General features: G+C 48.7%; 1 protein-coding gene and 1 long non-coding RNA gene across 5 annotated transcripts in view; both read right to left on the bottom strand.

Moving 5' to 3' along the window:
* DHRS7B (dehydrogenase/reductase 7B) overlaps positions 1-27,968 on the bottom strand; it is a 33,290-nt gene that overhangs the window by 5,251 nt on the left and 71 nt on the right. For 2 of the 4 annotated variants that reach the window (XM_033422634.2, XM_033422635.2), the window contains exons 2-3: positions 8,090-8,268; positions 3,407-3,516 (exon numbers count right to left, since the gene is read on the bottom strand). In XM_033422634.2, coding sequence (XP_033278525.2) covers positions 3,407-3,516; positions 8,090-8,268 — 289 coding nt within the window. Of the gene's footprint in view, positions 1-3,027; positions 3,176-3,406; positions 3,517-3,936; positions 8,063-8,089; positions 8,269-27,968 lie in introns of those variants that run through there. The other 2 variants (XM_033422636.2, XM_049702137.1) reach the window with 2 other exon arrangements.
* Positions 15,570-27,795, bottom strand: LOC117200294 (uncharacterized). Its single transcript, XR_004481768.2, has 3 exons — positions 27,667-27,795; positions 16,482-16,591; positions 15,570-15,865 (listed from the first exon to the last, which is right to left on the bottom strand). It is a non-coding gene; the product is annotated as an uncharacterized LOC117200294 (long non-coding RNA).

Here is a 27,968-nt window from a genome sequence, read left to right as displayed (position 1 = left end):
GGCTTCCAGTAGGTTTAATGGAGTTGCACTTGCCTTCTGGTATTCAAAAATGTAGATAAATCCCCAGAAAAACATTCCTCAGGAAGCCCAGACAATGAACTGACTAAAACAACTGTCTTAAAGATATTCAAAGTGCTAAAGGAAGATGTGGACAAAGGCAGGAAACTCATGTATAACAAAATGAGAATATCACTAGAAACAGAAATTATTAAAAAATTCTGGAGCTCAAAAGTACAATAACTGAAATGAAAAATACACTACAGGGGTCCAAAGGCAGATCTGGGCAAGGAGAAGAGAGAATCCATGAACCTGAAGAGGGGACAACTGAAATTCTCAAATCTGAGAACAAGAAAAATGAAGAAAAGTGAGCAGAGCCTAAGGGATCTGTGGGACACCACCAAGTGGACCAACACACTCCTAGTAGGAATCTGAGGAGGAGGAGAGAGAGAGAAAGGGGCAGAGAAAACACTGGAAGAAATAACTGCTGAAAAAGTCCCAAATTTAATGAAGGACATGAATCTACACATCCAAGAAGTTCAACACCAAGTAGGATAAACTCAGAGACCCGCACTATGACACATCACAATCACAGCCAAGTGACAGAATCTGAAAACTACAAGAGAAAAACTACTCCTCACATAAAAGAAATCCTTACTATCAGCTGATTTCTCATTAGAAACCTTGGAGGCCTGAAGACAGTGGGTCGATATATTCAAAGTGCTGAAAGAAGAAAAATGTCAACAAAGAATTCTATATCTGTGTTCTATAATGTCAAAAATGAGGGAGAAATTAAAGTTCCCATAAAAATAAAAGCTGAAGGAGTTTGTTACCACTAGACATGCCCTGTAAGAAGTGCTAAATGAGGTCCTTCAGGTTTGAAATGAAAGGAAGCTATACAGTGTAATTCAAAGCCATTTGAAGAAATAAAGATCTCCAGGAAAATAAATACATGGGGAATTATAAAAGCTAGTAGTATTGTAACTTTGGATTGTAACTCTACTCTTTATTTTCTACATAATTTGACAAATGCATTTTAAAACTTATTAATCTATGTTACTGGGCAAACAATGTATAAAGATGTAATCTATGACATGAATAGCAGAAATGGGGGAGGACAGAGTGGAGTTTCTGTGTGCTATTGACATTAAGTTGGTATAAGTTCTAATTAGATTGTTACAATTGCAGGATATTCAATGTAATCTCCATGATAATCACATAGAAAATAGCTATAAAATATACATGTAAGGAAATGAGAAGGGAATCAAAGCATTTCACTCAAAAAAAATCAACTAAACACAAGAGAGTAATGCAGGAAATGAGAGACAAAAAAGCTACAAGACATAAAGAAAAAAAATAGCGAAACGGCAGAAGTCCCTCCTAAATAGTAATTACTTTAAATGTAAATAGTTTAAACCCTTTAATCCAAAGACTGATTGGCAATTAAAAAAAAAAAAACACCTAACTATATGATGTCTTTTTTTTTTTTTTGCGGTACACGGGCCTCTCACTGTTGTGGCCTCTCCCGTTGTGGAGCACAGGTTCCGGACGCGCAGGCTCAGCGGCCATGGCTCATGGGCCCAGCTGCTCCACGGCATGTGGGATCTTCCCGGACCGGGGCACGAACCCGGCAGGCGGACTCTCAACCACTGTGCCACTAGGGAAGCCCCTCAATAACATATCTTTAATATATCTTTGCATCTTAGGAAAACAGAGCAAACTAAACTCAAAGCTAGCAGAAGAAGGAAAGCAGATTAGAAAGAAGATAAACAAAATATAGGGGACTTCCCTGGTGGTCCAGTGGTTAAGACTCCACACTCCCAATGCAGGGGGCCCGGGTTCGATCCCTGGTCAGGGAACTAGATCCCACATGCTGCAACTAAAGATTCCACACACGGCAATAAAGATCCCGAGTGCCTCAACTAAAGACTTGGCGCAGCCAAATAAATAAATAAATAAAATATTTAAAAACAAAGATATATATAGAGAGAATAGAAAACAAAGAAAATGAATGAAATCACAAGTTGGTGTTCTGAAAAGATCAACAAAATTGAGAAACCGTTAGCTAGACCAAAGAAAAAAGAAAAGGTGCAAGTAACTAAAATTAGAACTGAAAGTGGGACCTTACATAGATAAAAAAGATTATAAAAGAATACTATGAACAACTGTATGCCAACAAATTAGATAACCTAGAAGAAATGGAGAAATTCCTGGAAACACACAAATTACCTAAACTGAGTCAAGAAGAAACAAAATCTCAGCAGACATGTGACGGGTAGAAATTGAATCAGTAACCTAAAACCTCCCAACAAAAAATATCCTGAACCAGATTCACTGGTGAACTTTATCAAATTTTAAAGAAGAATTAACACCAATACTTATACTCTTCCAAAAAACTGAAGAGGAGGGACTTCCCTTGTGGTCCAGTGGTTAAGAATCTGCCTTCCAGTGCAGGGGACGCGTTCTGATCCCTAGTCAGGGAACTAAGATCCCACATGCCACGGAGCAACTAAGCCTGCACACTCTGGAGCCCGTGCAATGCAACAACAGATCCCGCATTTACACAAGTAAGATCTGGCGCAGCCTAATAAATAAATAAATATTTAGAAAACAAAAAAACAAAAAAAACCCGAAGAGGAGAAAACACTGATTCATTCTGTGAGGCCAGCATTACTCTGATACCAAGGCCAGATAAAGACACCACAAGAAAATTACAGACCAAATTCCTTTATGGATATCGATGGTAAAATCCTCAACAGAATACTAACCAATCAAATTCAACAGCATATTAAGAGGATTATTCATCATGAACAGGCTAAATTTATCCTAGCAAGGCAAGGGTAGTTTACCGTGAGGAAATCAATCAGTGTAACCCACCACATTAATAGAACGAAGGGGGAAGGGCCACGTAAGCATCTCAATTGACGCAGAAAAGAGATCTGACATAATTCAACACCCTTTCATGATAAAAACTCTCAGAAAACCAGGAACAGAGGGGAAATTCCCCCAAGGTATTTATGAAAAACTTACAACTAACATCACGTCCAGTGGTGTAAGACTGAAAGTGTTCCACTGTGCTCCAGAACAAGACAAGGATGTCTGCTTTCACTGCAGCTATTCAGCAGAGCTTGTTCTAATCGGAGCCGTTAGACAAGAAAAAGGATAAAAGGCACCTCAACTGGGAAAGAAATGTTAAATGTCATCTTGACTTAAAATGTTAAAAGTCATCGCCAGTCTCCCGGCTACCACCGCCAAGAGGTGAACAGGTATTAGCGGAGACATGGGGGAGGAAGAAGGCACTCACAGAGGGGCCTCCCTAAACTCGCGGCACTGCGGAAGTGGTGGATTTGAGCCCAGCTGGCCGACCAGGGCTGCACCTCTTCCCCACGAAAACCACCCCTGGGCTCACCTCGGTAGCCCGGGAAGCAGCAAGTTCTCGGGTGAGCTCCTCCAGGGCCTCGGCGTTCCGGCCACAGAGCACCAGCTTGGCACCGGCAGCATGGAAAACTCTGGCACATTCTAGAGGAAGAAGAAAGCAGCGTGGCAGCTGGGGAGGCCCAGGCCTTCACCATCAGCTCAGCTCCCAGCTCCCCAGCCCCAGACCATAGGGCTACCTGCTCCCCAGCCATCGGCACCGGCCCGCCGTGGAAGGCTGTGGGGCAGGGTTAGGGACCCGGCACAGGGAGCTCTGCTGTCACCACTGCAGAGCCCACGTTCGGGGCTGTGACAGACGTCCACAAGCAGGAGGAAGGCAGCAGCTGGGGGACAGACTGTTAGGTACCAGGCTCAGAACTTTCCAGCATAACCTTTAGCTCTGATCCACCCTGCGAGCAGTATCCCCACTTTCATGGCGAGGAGCTCAGTGAGGCAAGGGATGTGCCCAACGGTCAGGCAGCGCCAGCTCGGGGATGCCGTCACCTCAACGCAGCAGGCACGTACCTGCCGGGGCTGCTTCTGTGGTTCTGTGTATGCACAGGGGACCCAGGACTCTGGTGAGAGGGGCGGAGAGGCTCCCCCGAGGCCTGAAGCCTGCAGGCTGTTCCTCCCGAGAGTACAGAGGCCCGAGGGTTCGTGGACACACGCAGCGGGGACAGGACGTGGGGAGGCTGACAGCCTTGCGAGGAGGTTAAAGAGCTAAAGTATGCCGAGCGCACGCACAGCAGGGCGGCATTAAGGGTGGCGTCAGTTGTTTTTGGCTGCGTTGGGTCTTCGTTGCTGCGCGCGGGCTTTCTGTAGTTGCGGCGCGCGGGGGCTACTCTTCATTGCGGTGCACGGGCTTCTCATGGCAGTGGCTTCTCTTGGTGCGGAGCACGGGCTCTAGTAGTTGTGGCATGCGGGCTCAGTAGTTGTGGCTCTCGGGCTTAGTTGCTCCACGGCATGTGGCATCTTCCCGGACCAGAGCCTGAATGCGTGTCCCCTGCATCGGCAGGAGGATTCTGCGCCGCCAGGGAAGTCCAAGGGTGGCATCATTTTAAAAGGTTCCCTCCTGCTGGGGGTTCCTCTGAGTCACTACAGCATCCAGGTGACAAATGATGAAGGCCATGGCGGGAGTCCAGAACTATCTGGGCACCTCTCTTAGTCAATATTCTTTGGTGGCAAGAAAAGGGACTCAAGTCACCCGGGGCAAAGCAAAAAGAGGATTTATCAGGAGGATTCCAGGGTAGCTCAGGAATTCAGGGAAGGAGCTGAATGGTTCAGATGCGAAGGACAGGAGTGGTGGTGGCCCAGGGTCCTGGGCAGCAGGAATCAAGCTCTCTGAATGCTAGCAGGTCCCTTCCCCACTGCATTCCCAGCCTGGCCTCTCCACCAGATGGGGGCGGGGCGGCAGACAGCGCTGCGTTCCCGTGGACACCACTCCCCGGCCAGACAAGGGTGCCCTTGGCCTGTTCCCTCCAAGCTCTGGTGTCCAAATCCTTGGGAGGGACCAGGTCGGCCCTGGTGGGGCGGCATCACTAGGACTAGGCCAGCCAGGGTCACGTGTGACTCCCAAGGCCACGACAGGAGGGGCAGGGAGAGGGAAGAAGCAGGGGCTGAGGTCCTCTCGTCCTGCCCCCAAACACAGCCGAGCGCTTGGTGCCCCGAAGCTAACAGCCCGCGGAGAGCCGCACAGCCCTGCGGTCAAGAGGACTGACACGAGCGAGACCTCCTGTGTCCGACTCAGACCCCAGCCCTGACGGCCCTGTGACGTGGGAAGTTTCGACCTCTTGGTCCCCACTTCCCTCTTCTGCAGGCGCAGGTCAGCAGCGCTAGGACTGAGCGGGTTACAGCGGCCGGGCCAGCACCGCGAGGAGAGAAAGCACTGCACAAGGGCTGCGTTGTGCTTCTAAGCTGCCCTCTTAAAATGTTCCAAAGACTGGCTTTTAGTGAGAATGGAAACGTGGGGCTTAAAGGGGCACGGTCTGTCCTCACTAGAGGCCTAGTCTCCCTCAGGTGCCCAAGAGCAGGTGTGTGCGGCCCCAGCTGACCATGCGGCCACCCCCGGGGCCCAGACTGAGTCTCAGGGGCCGGCTGGTCAAGCGGAGTCTTGGTGCCGCGGGCCGCTAGGAGGGCAAGGCTGGCCCCAGGAGCCCACCGGAGGGTCAGGGATCCAGGAAGGGAGGAGGCTCTGGGGTCCAGACGGGGTCCTTCCACCACCCACGCCGCGAAAGCGAAAGCGAAGCAGGGAGAATGCCAGCGTCCCTCAGGGCAGGAGGGAGGAGGCTCCCTGGCGGCAAAGCCTTCTTTCCAGACGCGGCGCCTCCTGCAGCGTCACTTGCTATCCCGGGGCCGGCGCCTCCCAGCCTGACCCAGATGGAGCCTTCTGGAAGGAGGTTCAACTCAACTAAACTGGTGCACTTCCAGGCGTGCGGTGTTGTCTTCTTTGAAGCTCACCCTGACCGAGGGCACAAACCCGGACGGAGCCACAGCCCCCGCTCTGGCCCCGGGGTCTGCCTGGGTCACGGTCCCCATCCCACCTGCCCTGCGGAGCCTCCTCGGGGGTGGGGCTGGGGGCAGGCGCTCCTGAGGCCCGTTTCCTATCACGCCCAAAGCCCTGCTGGCTTCCTCGCCCCATTTTGTCCCGACCTGGCCACCACGATGGACATTCAGTGAAGTGTCTGAACAGCTCTGGAAACTGGCCACCCGCGTTCTGCTTAAGCTTTGCTTCCCAAGGAAAGCCAAGGGAGGAAATTAGAGGTCGTGTAGAGAATGACAGAAATGCCAACAGGCTGAGAAAATTCCATTTTCATTTCTTGAAAAAGCTGATAGAGGCGAGAGGGTGGAAAGAAAAAGGAATACATTTATCTTGGGCTGCCAGCCGGTCCCCAGCCACCAGCACTACCAGCTTATAAGTCCACTAGGCTCATGGCCTCGGGACCGAGACGTGTCCCTTCACCCAGTGTCCTGCCAGTCCACAAGGACAAGCCAGGAGACAAGGCAGGAGAAACACGAGATTTGTCCAAACACTCAGCACGTCACCCAGGCCTCCAGGGCGGCCTACAGGCTGGGCAGAGCCATGAGGGTGGCCGGGGTCTCCTCCCCACGCCTCCTGGGCAGTCGCTGAGGGGTGTTTGTACTGAGACAGCCAGAGGGGGAGGGATACACGCCCTCCTGGCCCTCCGATGGAATCTAGGAGATGGTGGGAAGAGCACGGACGCACACAGACACGCGGGCTTTGTGTCTTCCATCCCCTTCCCAGCCCTGGTGTCACAGGAGGAAGCGTGGATGGAGAGAGAACAGCATCTCCGTCACGCGTGTGCGCATCGGCGCCACAGTGTGCCTTTCCCTCACAGCCAACCCCCTGACACACTTCAAGGACATTAAAAAAAAAACACTTCTCTCTGTGGTGGAGCAGCGGCTGCTGACACCCTATATTTAGCAGCTGAGTAAGGTCAGAGGCCGGCTATGGCTTGGGGCCTGGAGATCTGATGGCAGACCCTGGGTCACCCCGAGAGCTCACCTGAACGCCATGCTGGTGCACGCACGGACCCCTGCTCCCCGCACTCTGCCCAGGTCCCCTGGCCGCCTGCACGCCACTCCCCATCTGCTCCTCCGTGTTCCCGTAGCTCTCGAGTGCCAGCAGCCCCTGCGTGACCCATGCTCACGGCCCACCCTGCCCCCTCCCCCAGGGAGACAAGACAAGGGCTTGAGTCCTGGCTTCGCGCTCCTGCCTAGAAGTCCCAGGGCAAGTCGCACCTTCGCTGAGCGTCAGCTATGAGGACTCAGGGAGATGAGCCCAAGCCAGCACGCACCTAGGTGCCTCCCCTGCCAGCCCACTGTGAACACCCGTCCTGAAAGGGCAACACACGGAGAGAAGTCCTTCCTCTCTGCACAGACCATGGGCTCCCAGAGGGAAGGGACCCTGCCTCACATCCGTCTGTTCCAGCACCTGGCCTAGGGGCCAGCACGTGGCCCAGGGCCACACTGGCTGTACTCTCACCGGCCAGGAGACGCAGGGGCGCTGAGTGTACCCCAACTCAGGGCGCCTCTCGGCCTCGTTCCATGGAACTGAGTGAGCATGGGGGGCGTGCAGAGGTGGCGCGGAGCATGTGCGGAAGCTGACACACCTGCACCTGCCCTGGTACACTGCCATGGTTGGCACAGGCGTGTGGGGTGGGCCTGGGACCCAGAAGCTCCACGTGGTCACTAGGTTAGATCTGAGCTCAACTGGAGAACCTAGCTGAGGAACAGCTGAGGCCTCACTGATCCCGTCCCCACCTGCCAAGGTGCCAGGGCACGGCTGCAGGCACGGCCCCGTGAGGGGACAGCAAGCTGGAGGTGACACCAAAGCCACAAACCTGGGATGCTCGCTGAACCCAGGGAAAGGAACGTTTTGTTTGGCCCTAAGTTAGTGTCCATTTTTGAAAGTCTCCACATACAAATGCCTGTTTCCACACCGACCGGCGCTGAGGCTGCCCCACGTGCACACGCGGCCCCCTCCCTGCTTCCGCCTCCGGCCCTGGTGCCGTAGGTCAGGGCCGTCTCTCACTGCGCTTAAGCTCTCTGTCTCTATCTGGACCAAGGGCAGTGCCACCCTTGCTGCCCAGCTGCCAGCCCGCCTCATGTGCCTGCACCCACACCGCTGCCCCCCGCCCAGCACTGCCCCACCACCCACCTCGGCCCAGGCCCGACGTGGCGCCGGTAATGACCACCACGGCGTTCCGGACGTAGGCTCTCGTGCGCAGCCACTGCAGCAGCTTGCAGAGGCTGAAGACGCCCACGCAGCCCAACAGCAGGGGCACGGTGGCCGTGGAGGTGATGAAGTCCATGATCCTCGCCCTCAGCAGACTCTTTCTGGAAGAACAAACCAGATAAATCAGTGACGACGTGGGAGGACGCCAGGGACTCACCAAGCCTCCTCCCCCAAGTCTGACACAGAGCCCAGATCTCTCGCGCGGACCTCAGCTCTGAGCCCATCAGTGTCTCCCCAGGCCCTGCGCCCCGTGTGGACCGTTCAGCGTGGTGGAACCAGTCTCCTCTCTGCACGGATGCGAGCGGGCGGCGGGGCGCAGACGCGCGTCGCCCAGGCAGGCTGAGGACCAGCTCCTGAAGTGTGAAGGAGGCCCCAAGCCTCCTGCAGAAATCTGTCTTGAGGAACTTAATACCAGCCGATATCATTTTCAATTCCTGATATTCGTGAAACTAGGAAAGTTCTTCTAAACACTTTTCTTAAAAGGAAAACGGAGCCGTACCGATCGATCCTTACACTGCTCCCTGGACAGGCTCCTCCACGGCCACAGGCCTCCGGATGCCTGGGCGACTCACGGCAGGGGAGGCAGCCCTCTGCCAAGTGCACGCAGACTCAGGCCGCAGAGTGGAGGCCCCACTGCACTATGGCCTGTGCCCACCAAGTGCCACTGGCGAGCTGCGTCAGCCGGACCAATCAGGAGCCCACGGCAGCGTGGCGAGCGCTACCATGCGGGGTCCACGCTTAGGAAACATCCGTTCCTTCTACAACTGCCCCTCCCTTCCTCATTCCCACCCTCCACGGCCCTGGGCCCAGGGCAGCAGCCAAGAGGGGAGACACGGGGCTACAGGGACGCTGAGGAGGAGCTATGGCGGAGCAGCAGCGCACATGCCGCCTCGGGATGCCCCCGGGCCCCCAGGACGACGATGTGAGAAGCACGGCAGCTTCTGGGGGAGGAAGGGGCTGCGACGTAAGTGCACAGCGCCCACGAACAAGCCTGCAGCCTTCAATCATAAGCCCTCGTCCACCTCCCAAGCCCTCAACTCCGCATATTTAAAAACCTATCTGCTCCCTTCCCAAGACAGCACCCACCCTGTGGATACCGTGAAGCCAAGAACACACAGATCCCAGCACGCATCCGCCTGTGCCCTGAGCTGCTTTGACTCTGAAGTCCAGGTTTGGGAGGGGCCGTCCCGATCTAAGCTAAAAGGTTCTGCTCTGGTTTGAACTGTCAACTAAGCTAGTTTAGTATTTAGCTTAATTTTTCACCTCCCTTTCCAAACACACCCGAATTCTTGATCACTATAAAAAATGAACATCCTTGGACGAACATCTGCAAAAATGACTCTTTCCTATCAACCTCCACTAATCTACTTCTGAAAGACGCCGGCTACCGTCTGCTAAGTGGACACATTTCCCTCTTACCCTACACTGTGCCAACCCACACGTGGACGCCCTGGCAATCCAAGTGGATTCTGAAGTGCCGAGCTCATTACCCGGGCACCACTGGCACCAACCCCTGCCCTCGACTAGACATTCAGGCAGGGCCGAGTCCCAGGGGAGAGGTGAGGACCCAAAGATCCTTTGTTTGGGGGCTTCCCTGGTGGTCCAGTGGTTAATAAGAGTCCGCCTTCCAAAGCAGGGGACGCGAGTTTGATCCCTGGTCAGGGAACTAAGATCCCACATGCCGTGGGGCAACTAAGCCTGCACTCTAGAGCCCATGCACCACAACTAGAGAGCCCATGTGCCACAACTACTGAGCCCACGCACCCTGAAGCCTGTGCACTACAACTAGAGAGAAGCCCACGTGCCGCAAGAAGATCCCACATGCCGCATCTAAGACCCAACGCAGCCAAATTAATTAATTGATTAATTAAAAAAACAAAAACGAAGATCCTTTGTTTGGCACCTGGTAGTACTCAGAGAGGCTTAGAGCAGGCAGGAGCACCTCCGCCATTCCGTGGGTCTGTGGGTGTGCTGCCTGGGGGCCTTCAGAGGCACAGCCCCTGAAGACGGCAGGCTGTGGGGTGCATTTCAGCCCAGCGGGACAGCTGTGCGGGAAGAGCTTTATCCCCAGGGCAATCCCAGATCCTTATACCATGTAGGTCCCAAGGTGGACCACCCTGCTTGGCTCAAATTACCCGGGGCCCAGACAATGCCCAGGAAGCCCAGGGAGGTGGAGATGCTGCTCAGGAAAAGACAACCGGCTCAGCCTCTGGGTCTGTGGGTGGACACAGGCCCATGGAGATCACAGCCCTGTGGAGTCTGCCTGTCTCAGACCCATAACCTGGCGCTAAGTCAGAACTTCACTGAAGGCTACAAGGGATCAAGCACCAATATGCAGCCCTATTGCCTCTAAAAATTCAGAGGTTTCAGAGACCACCTGGAAAACACCAACTAATGGCAATGGCAGCACAGGGGTTGCAAAGATGAGCCCTCGCCTCCTGGCCGGGTTCACATCCTGGCTCAGCTACTCACCAGCCTGGGTCAAGGCCACACCGCTGAGGCCTCGGCACCTCTGTCTGTAAAACAGGTTCGTTGGACTTCCCTGGTGGAGCAGTGGTTAAGAACCTGCCTGCCAGTGCAGGGGACACGGGTTCGAGCCCTGGTCCGGGAAGATCCCACGTGCCGCAGAACAACTAAGCCCATGCACCACAACTACTGAGCCTGTGCTCTAGAGCCTGCGAGCCACAACTACTGAAGCCTACATGCCTAGAGCCCGTGTTCCGCAACAAGAGAAGCCACTGCAATGAGAAGCCCGTGCACTGCAACAAAGAGTAGCCCCCGCTCGCTGCGACTAGAGAAAGCCTGCTCACAGCAACGAAGACCCAACACAATCAAAAATAAATTTTAAAAAAAAACAGGTTTGTTGTGGTCTGATGAATTAACACATAGAAGTGTGTGTGCAGTCCCTGGCTCAGGGTAAGAGCTCAGTAAACACGGCTGGCACCAGCATCATCATGACCCATCACTAACTGAAAGCCAGCAATCGGATTTCCAAGGTTGTCTGAAAGGGGCCCTGGTTTATGACATAAAGCAAACTCATTAAACATATAGTTCACTATAATTTAATTTTTATGGCTTCATAAGCCCTCTGGTTTAATTAAATGAACAACTAGGAAGAAAGAGACCCAACTTTGTCAGGAATCAGAATCCCATATCTCAAGTTTTGTAACAGAAGATGTGGCCAAACATGGGAATTCCCTGATGGTCCAGTGGTTAGGACTCCGTGCTCTCAGTGCCAAGGGCCCAGGTTCGATCCCTAGTTGGGAAACTAAAATCCCACAAGACGCACGGCATGGCCAAGAAAAAGAAAGAAAGAAAGAAAAGGAAATGTGGCCAAAGCAAACCTAAAGTCAGCAGAAAGAAGGAGATAATAAAGATCAGAGAGGAAATAAATAAAATAGAGATTAAAAAAAATAGAAAAAAAATCAATAAAACCCAGAGCTGGTTCTTTGAAAGGGTAAACAAAAATTAACACACCAATGGCCAGGCTCCCTAAGAAGGAAAGAGAGAAGACCCAAATAAACAAAATACGAAATGAAAGAGGAGAAATCACAACTGATACCACAGAAATACAAAAAAACCATGAAAGAATACTATGAACAATTATATGCCAATAAATTTGACAACCTAGAAGAAATGGACAACTTTCTAGAAACATACAGCCCACCAAAACTGAATCAAGAAGAAAGAGATAACTTGAACAGACCAATCGCTAAAAGTGAAATAAAATCTGTAAAAACAAATGACCAAACAAAACTCCCTACAAACAAAGTCCAGGGCCAGATGGCTTCACAGGCAAATTCTACCAAACATACAAGGAAGAACTTACACTGATCCTGCTCAAACTCTTCTAAAAGACTGAAGAGGAAGAAACACTCGCAAAGACATTCTATAAAGCCACAAGCACCCTGATACCAAAACCAGACAAAGATACTATCAAAAAAAAATTATAGGCCAATATCTTTGATGAATATAGATGCAAAAATCCTCAACAAGATATTAGCAAACTGGGGCTTCCCTAGTGGCGCAGTGGTTGAGAGTCCGCCTGCCGATGCAGGGGACACGGGTTCATGCCCCGGTCCGGGAGGATCCCACATGCCGCGGAGCGGCTGGGCCCGTGAGCCATGGCCGCTGAGCCTGCGCGTCCGGAGCCTGTGCTCCGCAACGGGAGAGGCCACAGCAGTGAGAGGCCCGCGTACCGCAAAAAGCTAAATCAATAAAAATAAATAAATAAATAACAAGGTCCTACTGTATGGCGCAGGGAACTACATTCAATATCCTTTGATAAACCATAATGGAAAAGAATATGAAAAACAATACGTGTATCTATAACTGAGTCACTTTGCTGTACGGCAGAAGTTAACACAACACTGTAAACCAACTATAATTCAATAAACTTAAGAAAAATAAAAAAGAAACAAACAAAATGTGGCCAACACACCAGTCATGGAGGCCAACACAGCAAAGAGAGAGCAGACAAGGGCCACAGTGTGCTGTCCACCCCTTTCTCATACCCAGGGGAGGATCAGGATGAAGATAAGCCCACCCAGCAAGGCGCCCCACTGAGACAAGCAGAGCTCCACGCACCTGTTCGAAGCCCAAGCCAGCAACCCTTGACGTGAAGAAAAGAGGGAAACCACACACCGTCTTGTACGTGCCTGGTACTCCTTGAGCACCTGACCCAACGTCGCAAGCCAGCCTCAGTCGCCTGGCCCCAGGGGCCACTCTGCCCGAGGCAAATATGGCACCAGGCTAGGGGGCCCATCCTCAGCCCACCTTCTGTAGGGACAGTGCATCTGCATTCAGTCTGGCAAGTTCTCACAGAATCAGAACATAAACCTTAAACCAGTGCAGCTTTGCCCAGTAACTCAGGATGATGGTGGGAAAAGACACCCCAGAGCAAGCCACTAACTTTAGAGTGAGGTTCAACTTCAGCATAACTCCCCCGACCAGGTGAAGCTGCTAATATAGACAATCTCAACTCTTCCTGGGAGTTTTTCAAATTCTTAAAGATCTCCCACCTGTCATTCTGTTCTGCAGTACCCATGGCCACACCGATGGGCCGTGGGTCCCCCAGACTCTCAGAGGTAGCTGTGCCAACTCCTTCCTGTCTCACCCTCAGCAGTTATGATGGCCAAGAGAGCTAGACAAGGAAGTAGCTCAGACCCACTGACTTGCTGTGGTGTCTGGGGGCCTTCTCTGAGCAAAAGGGACAGCTCCCAAGTGGAAGAAAGGAACCAAGTCTTGGCTGGCCACATTTCCAGATCAGGAAATAGATCTCCTATGTAAAGCAAGGTCAAAAGGGGCCTGGGTTTTTTTGAAAATGGCATATAACATGCTTATAAATTTTGCATTTTATGCCAAAATGCTTCTTAAAACTGCTAGTTTCAGATATAACTGGAAGACAAGACTGGTGGTAAAAAAAAGGGAGTGGGCAAACAATCTTGCTCACGATTCCCAGCATTTGGAGATGAGCTTATAGCACAGAGGGACAGTCAGCCCAGCAGTGCTGTGAGCCAGAGCCAAAAGCAGGACAGGCACGTGCAGAGAGGGGAGGCAGGCTCCGCCCACCCACACCAGCCACGCCCACTCACTCCCCACACAGGAAGTGACCAGAGAGAGGAAGTCACGGGCCCAGGTGTCTGCCTGTGTTTTCTCGCAGCACACACAACGGCGCTCCACACGTAAGTCAAAAGAGTGTGAAGGTGGAAAAGCACCTTCACAGGTGCCTGTCACTTGGGCCAGGCGGCCGGAAAGTCTGTGGGTCTGCACTGCTCTCCTCCTTTCTACTGAGGCTTTCGGAACCTCAAACTAGAAACAAGACCGTCACCGAGAAACCAACTCGGAGCAGGCACGTCACCTCTTATGCCATCTGTTCCATTCTCAACCCTTTGGCCAAAATTCTACATTGCATTTCACAGATGGAATCTGTTCCTAAGATTCCTTTCTTCTCTCAGTTACAAAAATAAAATAAATTGAACCGTCAATAAAAACAAGTTGTTAGAATCTACTCAGAAACCACACATGGAAATTAAACCATTAAGAGCTACATCTGAAAATCAAAGGAGGGGATCTGAAAACCCTCCAAAGTGAAAAATGATAATGAGGGACTTCCCTGGTGGCGCAGTGGTTGAGAATCTGCCTGCCAATGCAGGGGACACGGGTTCGAGCCCTGGTCCAGGAAGATCCCACATGCCGCGGAGCAGCTAAGCCCGTGCGCCACAACTACTGAGCCTGCGCTCTAGAGCCCGCGAGCCACAACTACTGAGCCCGTGTGCCACAACTACTGAGCCCGTGTGCCACAACTACTGAAGCCCACACCCCTAGAGCCCGTGCTCCGCAACAAGAGAAGCCACCGCAATGAGAAGTACGCACACCGCAACCAAGACCCAGCGCAGCCAAAGATAAAATTAATTAATTTTAAAAAAACGATAATGAGTTCAGGTCTGGAAGGATTAGTCATGAAATAAGTTGCCATGTTATGCACAAGAAAATCAGGCTAAAGGGCAGAGAGGGGTTCCAACTGGACGGCAGGACTGAGGCCACAGGGCAAGGAGGGGCTTGGCAGCAAAAGCAGTCAGGCTCAGTTCCCACAGCCCACATCCACTCTTGTGTGTTAGCGCTGACAGCCAGCTGTTCTATTACAGGTGACGTAAGCTACAGGTCATGCTTATGACCCATATCTGAAAATACGTATCTAATTTCAGAAAGTAAAAGCAGAGTAAAGCTACTCTTTCTTGGTCTCAAGCGTATGAGAAGCAGCAGCTAAGGCTGAAAAGCTGACTTTTCTTTTCAGCTGACTGAAAAGAAAAGATAGCATCCTACCTCAGACAGCAGATACTTCACCAGTGGCAGTTCCCGGCACCCATGTCTACTCTGGTCTTTTGACCCAGGGCAGAGTAACCTGGACCAGAGGATACCTTCAGGTCAGCAGGCCCTCTCTGGAATGCTGGAACGAGCCATGAACGAGTGGTCTATGGGGTGTATTTTGGGATGCGGCCTTAGGGCCCCCAGTTTAAAGGCGTGCAGGCTGGCATTAGTGAAGACAGAACCAAGAGGAAGGCCTGCGAGTATTTCAGACCAGGTCCTGAGCATCCAGTCCTGGAGAAGCGAGCAATGCTCTCCAGTAAGATGCTGGGCCCCCGCCGCACAGCATGCCCAGCCTGGGAGGGTGGGATGAGAGGTGCTGAGCACAGCTCCAGACCCTGCAGCGCGGGCTCCTGACACTTGGACAGGGTGCTGGAGGCTAACCGTTTATTATGGGTCAAGGTCTTTGTCCAGTTTTTAAAAACAGCACTTATGATAGCTACCTAGACACATTGTCACAAAAAACAATTTTGGTTTCTTTTTTTTTTTTTTAGTTTATTATTTATTATTGGCTGTGTTGGGTCTTTGTTGCTGCACACAGGCTTTCTCTAGTTGTGGCGAGCGGTGGCTACTCTTCATTGTGGTGCATGGGCTTCTCGTTGCAGTGGCTTCTCCTGTTACGGAGCACGGGCTCTAGGCACGCGGGCTTCAGTAGTTGTGGCTTGCGGGCTCTAGAGCTCAGGCTCTGTAGTTGTGGCGCAAGGGCTTAGCTGCTCCGCGGCGCATGGGATCTTCCCGGACCAGGGCTCGAACCCGCGTCCCCTGCATCGCCAGGTGGACTCTCAACCACTGCGCCACCAGGGAAGCCCCACAGTTTTGGTTTCTAATGTGCTTTATAAAATGAATTTAGTATTACTGGAAGATGCCTGAGTGATCTTGCCCTCTTTCCCAGAGCACACAAGAGGCCCAGACCCCTCGACAGAAACCACACAAGGCGCCCACTGTGGGTGTAAAGCAGAAAAAGCACCAAGTTGGCACTGGGGAGCAGGGTTCAGGTTCACCCTGTCATGTCCCTGCTGTGTGACGCAAGCAGATTTATTCTCTGCAACTAAGTGTCTTAACTTCAAAATGGGGGTGATTATTCCAATGAGAAACCACATGGGAAGCACTCTGTAAATGCTAAGGTCCTGCCGACTCATAAGCTAACTGAAAAGAAGCAATAAAGCATTTCCAGAGAGGATTTCAGACAGCAACTGAGCAAAGGCAGCCAGGCTGTCAGCTGGGTTGTTTTGGCTGCACCACGCGGCCTGTGGGATCTTAGTTTCCTGACCAGGGGTCAAACCTGCGCCCCCTTCATTGGAAGCATGGAGTCTTAACCACTGGACCACCAGGTAAGTCCCCACACAGGCAGCGTTAATGGCGTTTCGTAAAAAGACAAAGCTCCCTACTTTACATCAACACCTCACGTGCTGAGCATCCTCTCAGCTCCAGGATGGCTCTGGCTCACCTGTTCACCTAAGGCACATGAGGTACCATTCACACCGCGTGCTGGCGGGGCCGGGTCTGCAGGGCGATGGACCAAGAAGACGTGGGTGCTGACCTCATGAAGCTCACCGCCTAGACAGAGTGGCGATAAACAAAGAAACACAAAAATTAAACGACTGGAATTGTGATAAGGTGGCCTGTCTAGAGGATGAGCCTCACCTGAAGCTTTGATTCAAAGTCAAAACCACCCGAGCTGGTGTGCTGGCCACAGGGCACACAACCGGCCCAGGGCAGCCCTAGCTAGTGACTCCTCCGTTTTAGGAGAGAACACTTTCTAACCCATTCCATGAGACCAGCATTACCCTGATACCAAGAAAAAACACTGTAAGAAAACTACAGAACAATATCCCTTTTGAAGAGTGACACCAAACTCCTCAACAAAAAAAACTAACAAACTGAATTTAGCAGCATAGTAAAAGGATTATACATCCTGACCACGTGGGATTTGTTCCTGTAATGCAAGGATCCTACAACATATGAAGATGATCAACAATATACCGCATCAACTGAAGGAAAAAACCACACAATCAACTCAACTGACGCAGAAAAAGCATTTGATAAAATTTAACACCCTTTCATGATAAAAGCACTCAACAAATAGGAATACAAGGAAACTACTCAACACAGTAAGAGCCATACATTAAAAACCCACATCAAACATCAGACTCAATGGTAAAAGAGTGAAAGCTTTTCTTCCAAGATCAGGAACAAAGCAAGGATGCCAACTTTCACTACCTCTATTCAACACAGCACTGAAAATTCTAGCCAGAGCAATTAGGAAAGAAAAAGAAATAATAGGCATCTAAATTGGAAAGGAAGAAGTAAAATTATCTGTTTGCAGGTGATATGATCTTGTATGTAGGAAACCCTAAGGACTCCACAAAAATGTGTTTAAAATGTGTTAGAATAATTTATTCAGCAAAGTAGCAGGACACAAAGTCAACACAAAAAAATCGGTTGTATCTCTATACATGCAAAAACAATTCCATTTACAATAACAACTAAAAGAATTAAATACTTAAGAACTAACTTAACCAAGGAGGTGAGGACTTGTACAATGAAAGCTGCAAAATACTACGGAAAGAAATTAAACAAGACATAAATGAATGGAAGTACATCCCATGTTCATGGAGTGGAACACTTATTACTATTAAAATGTCAATACCGATCAAAGCAACCTGCAGATTCAATTCAATCCCTATCAAAATCCCAACAATGCCTTTTGCAGAAAGAGAAAAACTCATCCTAAAATTCACATGGAATCTCAAAGGTCCCTGAATAGTCAAAAGAATCTTGGAAAAGAACAAAGAAGCTGGAAGAACCACTTCTCGATACCAAAACTTACTATAAAGCTAGAGTAATCAAAATTGTGTGGTGTTGGCACAAAGACAGGTACAGACCAATGGAATAGAGAGGCCAGAAATAAATCTTTGCATATATGGTCAAATAATTTTTGACAGGAATGTCAAAACCATTCAATGGGGAAAAAACAGTCTTTCAAACAAATGATGCTAAGAAAACTGGATATCCAGTGACTTACCTGGCAGTCCAGTGACTAAGGCTGTGCTTTCAATGCATGGGGCATGGGTTTGATCACTGGTTGGGGAAATAATATCCCACATTCCGCATGGCACAGCCGAAAAATAAAAAATTTAATTTAATTTAATTTAATTTAAAAAAAACTGGATATCCACTTGCAAAAGAACAAAATTGAACCCTTCACAAAAATTAACTCAAAATGGATCAAGGATCTAAATGTAAGACTTAAAACATGTTTCTTACAAGAAAACATAGGCAAAAGCTTCATGACATTGGATTTGGTAATGATTTCTTGGATAAGACTCTATAAATGCATAGGTAACAAAAGAAAAACCAGATAAATTGGTTCATGAAAAATTTTAAATGTTGTGCAGTAAAAGACACTATTCACACAGTAAAACGATAACCCACAGGGTAGCAGAAAATATTTTCAAATCATATATCTGATAACGGAGCAATATCTAAAATAGAGAACTAAAATTTAAAACAAAACAAAAACCACCTGATTCAAAAATGGGCAAAGGGGGCTTCCCTGCTGGCACAGTGGTTAAGAATCCACCTGCCAATGCAAGGGACACGGGTTTGAACCCTGGTCCGGGAAGATCCCACATGCTGCGGAGCAACTAAGCCCGTGTGCCACAACTACTGAGCCTGCACTCTAGAGCCTGCGAGCCACAACTACTGAGCCTGCGCTCTAGAGCCTGCGAGCCACAACTACTGAGCCCATGTGCTACAACTACCGAAGCCCGTGCGCCTAGAGCCCGAGCTCCACAACAAGAGAAGCCACCACAATGAGAAGCCCGCGCACCATAATGAAGAGTAGCCCCCACTCGCCACAACTAGAGAAAGCCCGCATGCAGCAACGAAGACCCAATAAATTGGAAAAAAAAAAAAAGGCAAAGGACTTGAACAGACATTTCTCAAAAGAAGACATAAAAACAGCCAATAGGTATATGAAAAGATGCTCAATATCACTAGTTATTAGTGAAATGCAAATAAAAACTATAATGAGATACCACCTCACACCCATTAGAATGACTACTATCAAAAAACCGGAAAATGGTAAGTGGGAGGATATGGAGAAATTAGAACCCTATGCACTGTGGGTGAGAATGTAAAGCAGTACGGCCACTGAAAAAAAAAGTATGGAGGGGCTTCCCTGGTGGTGCAGTGGTTAAGAATCCACCTGCCAATGCAGGGGACATGGGTTCGAGCCCTGGTCCGGGACGATCCCACATGCCGCGGAGCAACTAAGCCCGTGCGCCACAACTACTGAGCCTGCGCTCTAGAGCCCATGAGCCACAACTACTGAGCCCACGTGCCACAACTACTGAAGTCCGGGCGCCTAGAGACCGTGCTCTGCAACAAGAGAAGCCATCCAATGAGAAGCCTATGCACCGCAATGAAGAGTAGCCCCCGCTGTCACAACTAGAGAAAAGCCCGCGCACAGCATCAAAGGCCCAACGCAGTCAAAAATAAATAAATAAATTTATTTAAAAAAAAAAAAGTATGGAGGTTCCTCAATAAAATTAAAAATAGAATTATCATATGATCCAGCAATTCCGCTGCTGGGTATATACTCAAAAGAATTGAATGCAGGGTCTCGAAGAGGTATCTGTACACCCATGTTCACAGCAGCATTATTCACAATAGATAAAACACAGAAACAACCCAAGCGTCCACCAACCAATGAATGGATAAGCAAAATGTGATATGTACATACAATGGGATATCACTCAGCGTTAAAAAGGAAGGAAACTCTGACACTTGCTACAACGGGGATGAACCCTGAGGACATTATGCTAGGGGAAAGAAGCCAGCCCAAAAGCAAATACTGCAGGAGCCCACTTACAGGAGATACTCAGAGTAGTCAAATTCTTAGAGACAGAGAGTGGAACGGGAGCTGCCAAGGGGCTGGGGGCAGGCAGGGAGATGGGGAGTTATTTTTTAATGCGTACAGAATTTCAGTTTTGTAAGATGAAAAGAATTCTGGAGACAGATGGCGGTGATGGTGGTACAACATTATAAATGTATTTAACACTTCTGAACTATACACTTAAAAATGGTTACGATCGGGCTTCCCTGGTGGCGCAGTGGTTGAGAGTCCGCCTGCCGATGCAGGGGACACGGGTTTGTGCCCCGGTCCAGGAAGATCCCACATGCCGCGGAGCAACTGAGCCTGTGCGCCACAACTACTGCGCCCGCGAGCCACAACTACTGAGCCCGTGTGCCAAAACTACTGAAGTCTGTGCGCCTAGAGCCCGTACTCTGCAACAAGAGAAGCCACCGCAATGAGAAGCCCGCGCACCGCAACTGGAGAAAGCACTCAAGACCAAACGCAGCCAAAAATTAAAAATAAATTAATTTTTTAAAAAAGATGGTAAATTCAAATTACGTATATTTTATTACCATAAAAAATTTTTAAGTGTGTCATTCATAAAGGATTAAACATTAAACGCTGTCTAATTTCAAGTAGGCTCATGGTTGAAATCAGATTATTTTAAAATTCTAACAAATTAGTTTCCTCATGAATTTGGATAAATTATTTGCCCACTGTTCTCTCTCTTAGACAATTTATTTAGGATGACGGTTCACTCTGAGTTCCAAGGTTTTTTTTTTGTTATTAATTTATTTATTTACTTATTTGGCTGTGCCGGGTTTTAGTTTCAGCATTTGGGATCTTCGTTACGGCATTCGGGATCTTTAATGGCAGCATGAAAACTCTTAGCTGTGGCATATGGGATCTAGTTCCCTGACCAGGGATCGAACCCAGGCCCCCTGCATTGGGAGTGCGGGGGAGTCCCCCAAGTTATTTTTGGAACTGGGAAACATAACTGTGAAATTTAACTAGGAAATGCCCTTTACTCTGAAGCAGTTTTTAATAATGCTTCCACTTAAAACTTAGAGTGCCCTGACTTTAATGCCAGAAAACATATGGAAAGGAATCTCACGTTCTGGAGGACTAAAGGAGGAGGGGAGCATAATAACCTGAGAGGGTTTTCCAGAGCCAACTTCTAAGCTTTCATTTAAAAATAGCCTAGCCGGTGACCTATCACTTTATTTCCCAGCATCCCACCAAATAGCTCCCTAAGGACAGGGCCACGTCGCCTCAGGACATGTCCACAGTAAGCCATCAAACAATCTGTTTATTTCACCAAACACTGTTGGCAGATTTACTTTTCCCCATACATATTTCCCTCCTTATTTCTCTCTCAGAGCCTTTTCAGGATTGAAAAAAATTACTTGGCAAATTCCAGAGCCTATATTAAAAGAAAAAAAAACCCTTAAATCGAAAACGTATTTTGTACATTCACCATGTTTATTGCTAGGGTATGTAAACAGCATAAAGGCTTTTTTTTTTTATCTTCTAAGTGCTTTTATTATAATGGGTATTGAATTTTTTGACAGGCTTTTCAGCATCTAGAGAAATAATCGTATCATTGTTCCTAATACTTAATAATGCTGTATAAGATACTAATCAATTTCCCAATATTGAACCAACCTTGCATTCATGGAATACATCCCACTTGCTCATTTTATTTTCTTTGAAACAAAAGGAAAAAAATCACTCAAGGAGAATTAGGCAGTGCCTTAAAAAAAGACTGTTATAAGCCATTTCCCACAAATGAAATAGAAATCTTTTAGTAATCAAGTGAGTTTTTAAAGAATGGCTTTGACTTTTACATTATGGTAAATTAATGGGCAAAGAACAGTCTTTTCAATAAATGATGCTGGAACAACTGGATATCCACAAACTGAAGAATAAAGTTGGAACCTTACAGAACACAATATATAAAAATTAACTCAAAATGATCAAAGACCTAAATGTGAGAGCTAAAATTATAAAATACTTTAAAGAATATTTAAGTGTAAATCTTCATGATCTTGGATTAAGCAATGATTTCTTAGCTATGACACTACAGCAAAAGCAACAAAAGAAAAAGATAAATTGAACATCAAAACTGAAAACTTCTGTGCTTCAAAGAAAACTATCAAAAAAGTGAAGACAACCAACAGAATGGGAGAAAATATTTGCACATCATGTATCTCATAAGGGTCAAGTGTCCAGAATATAAAAAGAACTCGTGCAACACAAGAACAAAAGATAACCCAGATAAAAAATGAGCTGCTTCTTCTCTAAACTTTCTTTTCCAAAGAAGATATACTAGGTGAAAAACTGAAAGCATTTCCTCTAAGATCAGGAACAAGACAAGGATGTCCACTCTCACCACTCTTATCCAACACAGTTTTGGAAGTCCTAGCCACGGCAATCAGAGAAGAAAAAGAAATAAAAGGAATACAAATTGGAAAAGAAGAAGTAAAACTGTCACTGTTTGCAGATGACATGATACTATACAAAGAGAATCCTAAAGATGCCACCAGAAAACTACTAGAGCTAATCAATGAATTTGGTAAAGTTGCAGGATACAAAACTAATACACAGAAATCTCTTGCATTCCTATACACTGATGATGAAAAAAGGCTGATAACAGCAAACAAGTTCAAACTACTGGTAAGCAATGTTCAATCACTTCAGCTGCCATCAGCGGTCTCTCCCTCCAGTAAGCAGTTTAGTGGCCAAGTCTCAGGTTACTGTGAACTTAAGAAGATGGAAGGGATAGCTCAGGTAGAATCTAAAGGAGAGTTTGTTGAATTTACTACCTCGGTGAGTGGAAAGCAGCTTCCAAGCTAAATGTACATGCCATTCAATCTCAATTTCCATCCCCACATTTATGACCTTCCAGAACAGATTAGTGGAGAGTTCATTTCTGCATTAAAATCATAACTTTACCTACCAAATATCTCATACATGAAGAACTGGTGTTAAAAACAAGAAAATATGCTCAAAGTGGAGTCACCGACGCTGAGCCCCACATCACCAAACTTCACTTAATTAGTTTCAGCCTCTCCCAGAAATGGAATCTTAAACCAGGGAATCAGGAATCGCCTGGTCAGCACAGTGAGGTCATCTGCCTGGCGGACCCCTGCATCCCTTAAAGGGGGGTGGCCTCGCCACAACCAACCTGCTTTTTCCCAAGTAGAGCTTCCTGTTCCCGCTCCTTCTACCTGTAAAAGTCTTTCACTTTGTACAGCTCCTCGGAGCTCCTCTCTATCTGCTAGATGGGATGCTGCCCGATTCATGACTCAAAGAAAGCCAGTAACATCTTTAAAACGTACTCAGTTAGAGACTCCCCTGGTGGCACAGTGGTTAAGAATCTGCCTACCAGTGCAGGGGACACGGGTTCGAGCCCTGGTCCGGGAAGATCCCACATGCTGCGGAACAACTAAGCCCGTGTGCCGCAACTACTGAGCCTGCGCTCTAGAGCCCGCGAGCCACAACTACTGAGTCTGCATGCCACAACTACTGAAGCCCACACGCCCTAGAGCCCATGCTCTGCAACAAGAGAAGCCACCGCAATGAGAAGCCCGTGCACCACAACGAAGAGCAGCCCCCGCTCACCGCAACCAGAGAAAGCCCAGGCGCAGCAACAAAGACCCAACACAGCCAAAAAGATACATATTAATTAATTTAAAAAAAATTTACTCAGTTGAATTTTATGTTTTAACAATGGGTAGGAGTGAGAAATGGCATTACTGACATTAAAGAGGACAAGTCCTGGAAGGGTTAACTACCAGAGACAAGAGTTCTGACTGGAAACCAGCAGGATCTGTATCTGTATTTTTCTCTAAATCAATGTACAAGAAATTATGGGCTAGATGTGACCACCTGCAGGCATCCTAAGTATGCACAACTCCATGGAACTCACTTAACGATCATCTCCAGAACGATGCCCATACTGTGAGAGCTCCAGTCCAACATTTTTCTGCACTGTTGAAGTCAATTTTTTAAACTGACTTTTCCCTGTTGCAGAAAGGGAAAGAGATTTTTCTCTTTTTCTTAGAGCATTTCTCTGAAAAACCCAGAGTTGTAAGTCCTTCCTCTGTCCCTTTGGTATGTAAGCAAACCTTTTAAAGGCTAAATAAGCTAGCTCCAGCCACAAGTAAAACCCAAGAATTTTTTTCTGAAGGGCCTGGGAGCCATCTCTCTTAAGGTAACGTCGTGGGAGTTTAGCCTAGGCACCTCGACTACCGGCTCATAGAAATTAAGGATGTTTTACTTTTCTTTCAGAGAAAGGCAACTGACTAGCACAGACGGCCACCCCAACCACCAGGTAAATTTAGGATGAAAACACATACAGCAAGTGGTGTTGCCTAGTCTTTTTACAAGAGAACAAATTACCATTAATCTTGAGATTATGTATGTAATGGGCTGTAAATGGTGGGTTGTTTTTTTTCTGTTTTTGTAGTCTCATTTGCAGTGTGTTGTATCCCAGTTTCGGTTAATGACTGAATAACAGAATTCTTTTCTTTCCGCATTTGTGGAGAGCATTTCCTAGGTTGGCAGGAGATTTTATTTGTACCTTTTCCCAACATAAATGTGGATTGGACCACCTCACAGGTCCCACCTTGACAGCTCCCTCAATAAGGAAAGGTGGGGACTTGCCTGGCGGTCCAGTGGTTAAGACTCCACGCTTCACAGGTTCGATCCCTGGTCAGGGAACTAAAATCCTACATGCCCCACAGCACAGCGCTCCCCCCGCAAAAAAAACATGGGAAAGGTGTTCCTCTCTGACAAGAGCTTTAGAGACTCAGCCATTCCGGTCATGTGAGTGCCAGACCTTCCTACATCCCTGCCTTTGTGACACCCCACCTGGATCATTGCAAAGACGTCTTACTCAAAACTGAACTCATGTCCTTCCTCTGAGTTCTGATCTCAGATACACAGGCCAGAAAATTAATCAGCCCTGAACCTCCCTCTTCCATCTTACCCCAGAGTGAACCTATTACCAAGCCCCACTGATCCTACCTTTTAAACAGCCCTTACACCCATCGACTTCCGCCTCCGCCGAGGGAGAAGCCAGAGTGATCTTTCATAAACACACACCTGCTGGTTCTACTCCCTGAATGAGACTCCTCAGTGGCCTCCCACCATCCTTAGGAGAAGCTCCAGATACTTGGCATGACCTGTGAGGCCTGCATGGTCTGACCCCTGCCTACCTCTCCAACCCCATCTCCCTGAGTCGCTCCCCCTCCCTCTCCATCCTCCAGCCCCAACTGGGAGCTTAAGCTCCAGGAGGACACAGACCGTGTCTATTTGCTCATGCTATGTCCCTAGCACAGTGCCTAGCACATAGTAGATGGTAAACAAACACATCTGAAGAATAATATTGGTAAAACAACTGTAGCATCTTAAATGGAAAGCAAGTAAAACATGAATTAAATTAATAACTATCCTTAAACGTTTGTATCCTAGGTAGCTAACATAGGACTTGGACCATTGGGAGACTAAAAAATGTTAAATAATTTTGCAAACCAGAGACAAATAGAGTGAAATACAATACTGGCACTCCTGTCTATTCAGCTTTGCCACGCAAGTAACCAACACCGAGCAAGTGTCACACTGAGGTCTCTGCCCCTCCGCACATCTGTCCCCACCCAGGGCAACCAGAGGCCTAACCACGTCTGAAGAAGGAGGCCGGGAGCTGGAACACAGACACAGTTTGTGGAGATGATTATATGTCCTGGGAAGCAAATAAACCCTGGGGTGCAGCACTGCTCGGATGGGATCCAACCTGTGTCCGCTTCTGCCTTGGAAGCACTCTCCACTGCCCGCCACATGGGTCACTCTGAAACTACCAGTCACAGCCCCTCCGACCCTCGAAGCCTCACGTGCGTCCCTCCTCTTCACTCTTCTCTTTGCCCTTTTTTTTTTTTTTTTTTTGCGGTACGCGGGCCTCTCACCGTTGTGGCCTCTCCCGTTGCGGAGCACAGGCTCCGGACGCACAGGCTCAGCGGCCATGGCTCACGGGCCCAGCCGCTCCGCGGCATGTGGGATCTTCCCGGACCAGGGCACGAACCCGTGTCCCCTGCATATCGGCAGGCGGACTCTCAACCACTGCACCACCAGGGAAGCCCTCTCTTTGCCCATTTTAACTCCAACTCAGTCCTTAAGGTCTCAGCTGACTACTATCTCCTCAGGAAAGGCGACCCTGTCCCTCCTCACCCGGCCTGCTGCCACTGACCCCATTATATATTCTTACAGCGCCCTCTACTGTCTCCTATGGCGGGTACCACGACCGCAGCCAATATTTCGTTGGTCTTTTTCTATTTTCTGTGTGTCTCCCTTGCTAGACTCATTGCTTATGAGTTGCTACTTCAACTCAAGTTGCTACCTGAAGACAGGGGCTGTGTCTGCTTTAGCCATCAGTGTATCCCCAACACCTAGCACCTACTGGTACAGACCAGCTGTACAATAAATATCTGTGAAGTGAAGGAATTAATGAAATACATAGACAAGCACTAGCTTTTGGAGTGACATGGAATTGGCTCTGCCCTTACTAGTTCAGTGCTAAATTTCTTCCCATCTCTGAGTCCATTTCTTCTACTATAAACGAAGACAGGACTTCCCTGGTGGCGCAGTGGTTGAGAATCCACCTGCCAACGTAGGGGACACGGGTTCGTAGACCTGGTCCGGGAAGATCCCACATGCCGCCGAGCAACTAAGTCCGTGCGCCACAACTACTGAGCCTGCGCTCTAGAGCCCGTGAGCCACAAACTACTGAGCCCGCGTACTGCAACTACTGAAGCCCACGCGCCTAGAGCCCGTGCTCCGCAACAAGAGAAGCCACCGCCATGAGAAGCCCGCGCACCACAATGAAGAGTAGTCCCCTCTGGACACAACTAGAGAAAGCCCACGCACAGCAACGAAGACCCAATGCAGCCAAAAATAAATAAACTTTAAAAAAATATTTTAAAAAAATAAATTCTTGAGCAAGGACCTCTTCAGAAGCAACCCCTGTACTAGAATTAGTTTGTTTTATACAGAAGCCTAGTTTTAAAAGCCTGCTTCCCTCACTTATTTGCTGTGGGTGCTCTCAGCACCCAAAACTGGGCTGGAAAATATCGTGATACCACTCACTATACTATACTCTCTCGTGCTGAGGAATAAGAGATATCTACAACAGTCATTTTGGTGGGTGCTCAAAAAAGTTAGTTCCCTGCCTATCCTTAAGAATTAGATCACTTTTGCTAATTCTATCCCTGTATAACCAAGTTGAGGATCCCTTTTTCTATCTGCCACTTTTCTAGAAACTGACTTCCTCTGTTTTGCCCATACACAGGTTGGAAGACGTGAAAAGCACTTCCTGGTAATTCCATTAAGAGAAGCAAGTATTATGTTCACTAAACACACGTGTATATGAAGCTCAAAAATTATTTCGTTAACTATTTCGTAACAAAAGTAACTCGTCAATTCTCAAATCACCATAGCAAACGAAACTAAAAAGAGGGTTGTATGGGTACCATTTGTTGAGCACCTATTCTGTGCCAAACCCTAGCTGAGTACCACCCATGCGCAATCTCACCACGCTTCTCGACAAACTCATGGGGGGGGGGGGCGTTTTATTCCCAAAGTTACAGCTGAGGACACTGGTCCAAGCCGCACAGCTTGGGAACGGCAGAGCAAGGGCAGGAGGAGCAAGAGATGCCGTGGCCACCCCGCGGGTACGCAGCAGGCAGCACCCCGCCCTGCCTCCGAACAAAGGTACCTGCTGCGCTAACTCTGCACCGGCCAGGTGCCGCCAGCCTCGCCCGCGCACGGCGCGGAGTCGGGGAAATCGGGTCCGCCGCCTGCCTACACCCACTTGCAGCCGCGCAAACCGAGGCTCAAAGCTCAGCGAAGGCGCGGCTCCCCATGCAGAAAACGCTGAGCCCGGACTCCGGTGCCGGCGTCTCTCCGGGTCCGCAGCCTCCGCTCGGCCTCCACACCACTTCTCTCCCCTCAGCGGGCGAGACGAGCTCGAGCCGGGACCTGCCGCGCGCCTCGCCTCCGAGGTTCCCCCGCCCGCAG

The sequence above is a fragment of the Orcinus orca genome, chromosome 19 (genome assembly GCF_937001465.1).
Source record: "Orcinus orca chromosome 19, mOrcOrc1.1, whole genome shotgun sequence".
NCBI lineage: Eukaryota > Metazoa > Chordata > Mammalia > Artiodactyla > Delphinidae > Orcinus > Orcinus orca.
Note: the sequence above shows the minus strand (reverse complement) of the source record. Positions and strands in the feature narration are given on the sequence as shown.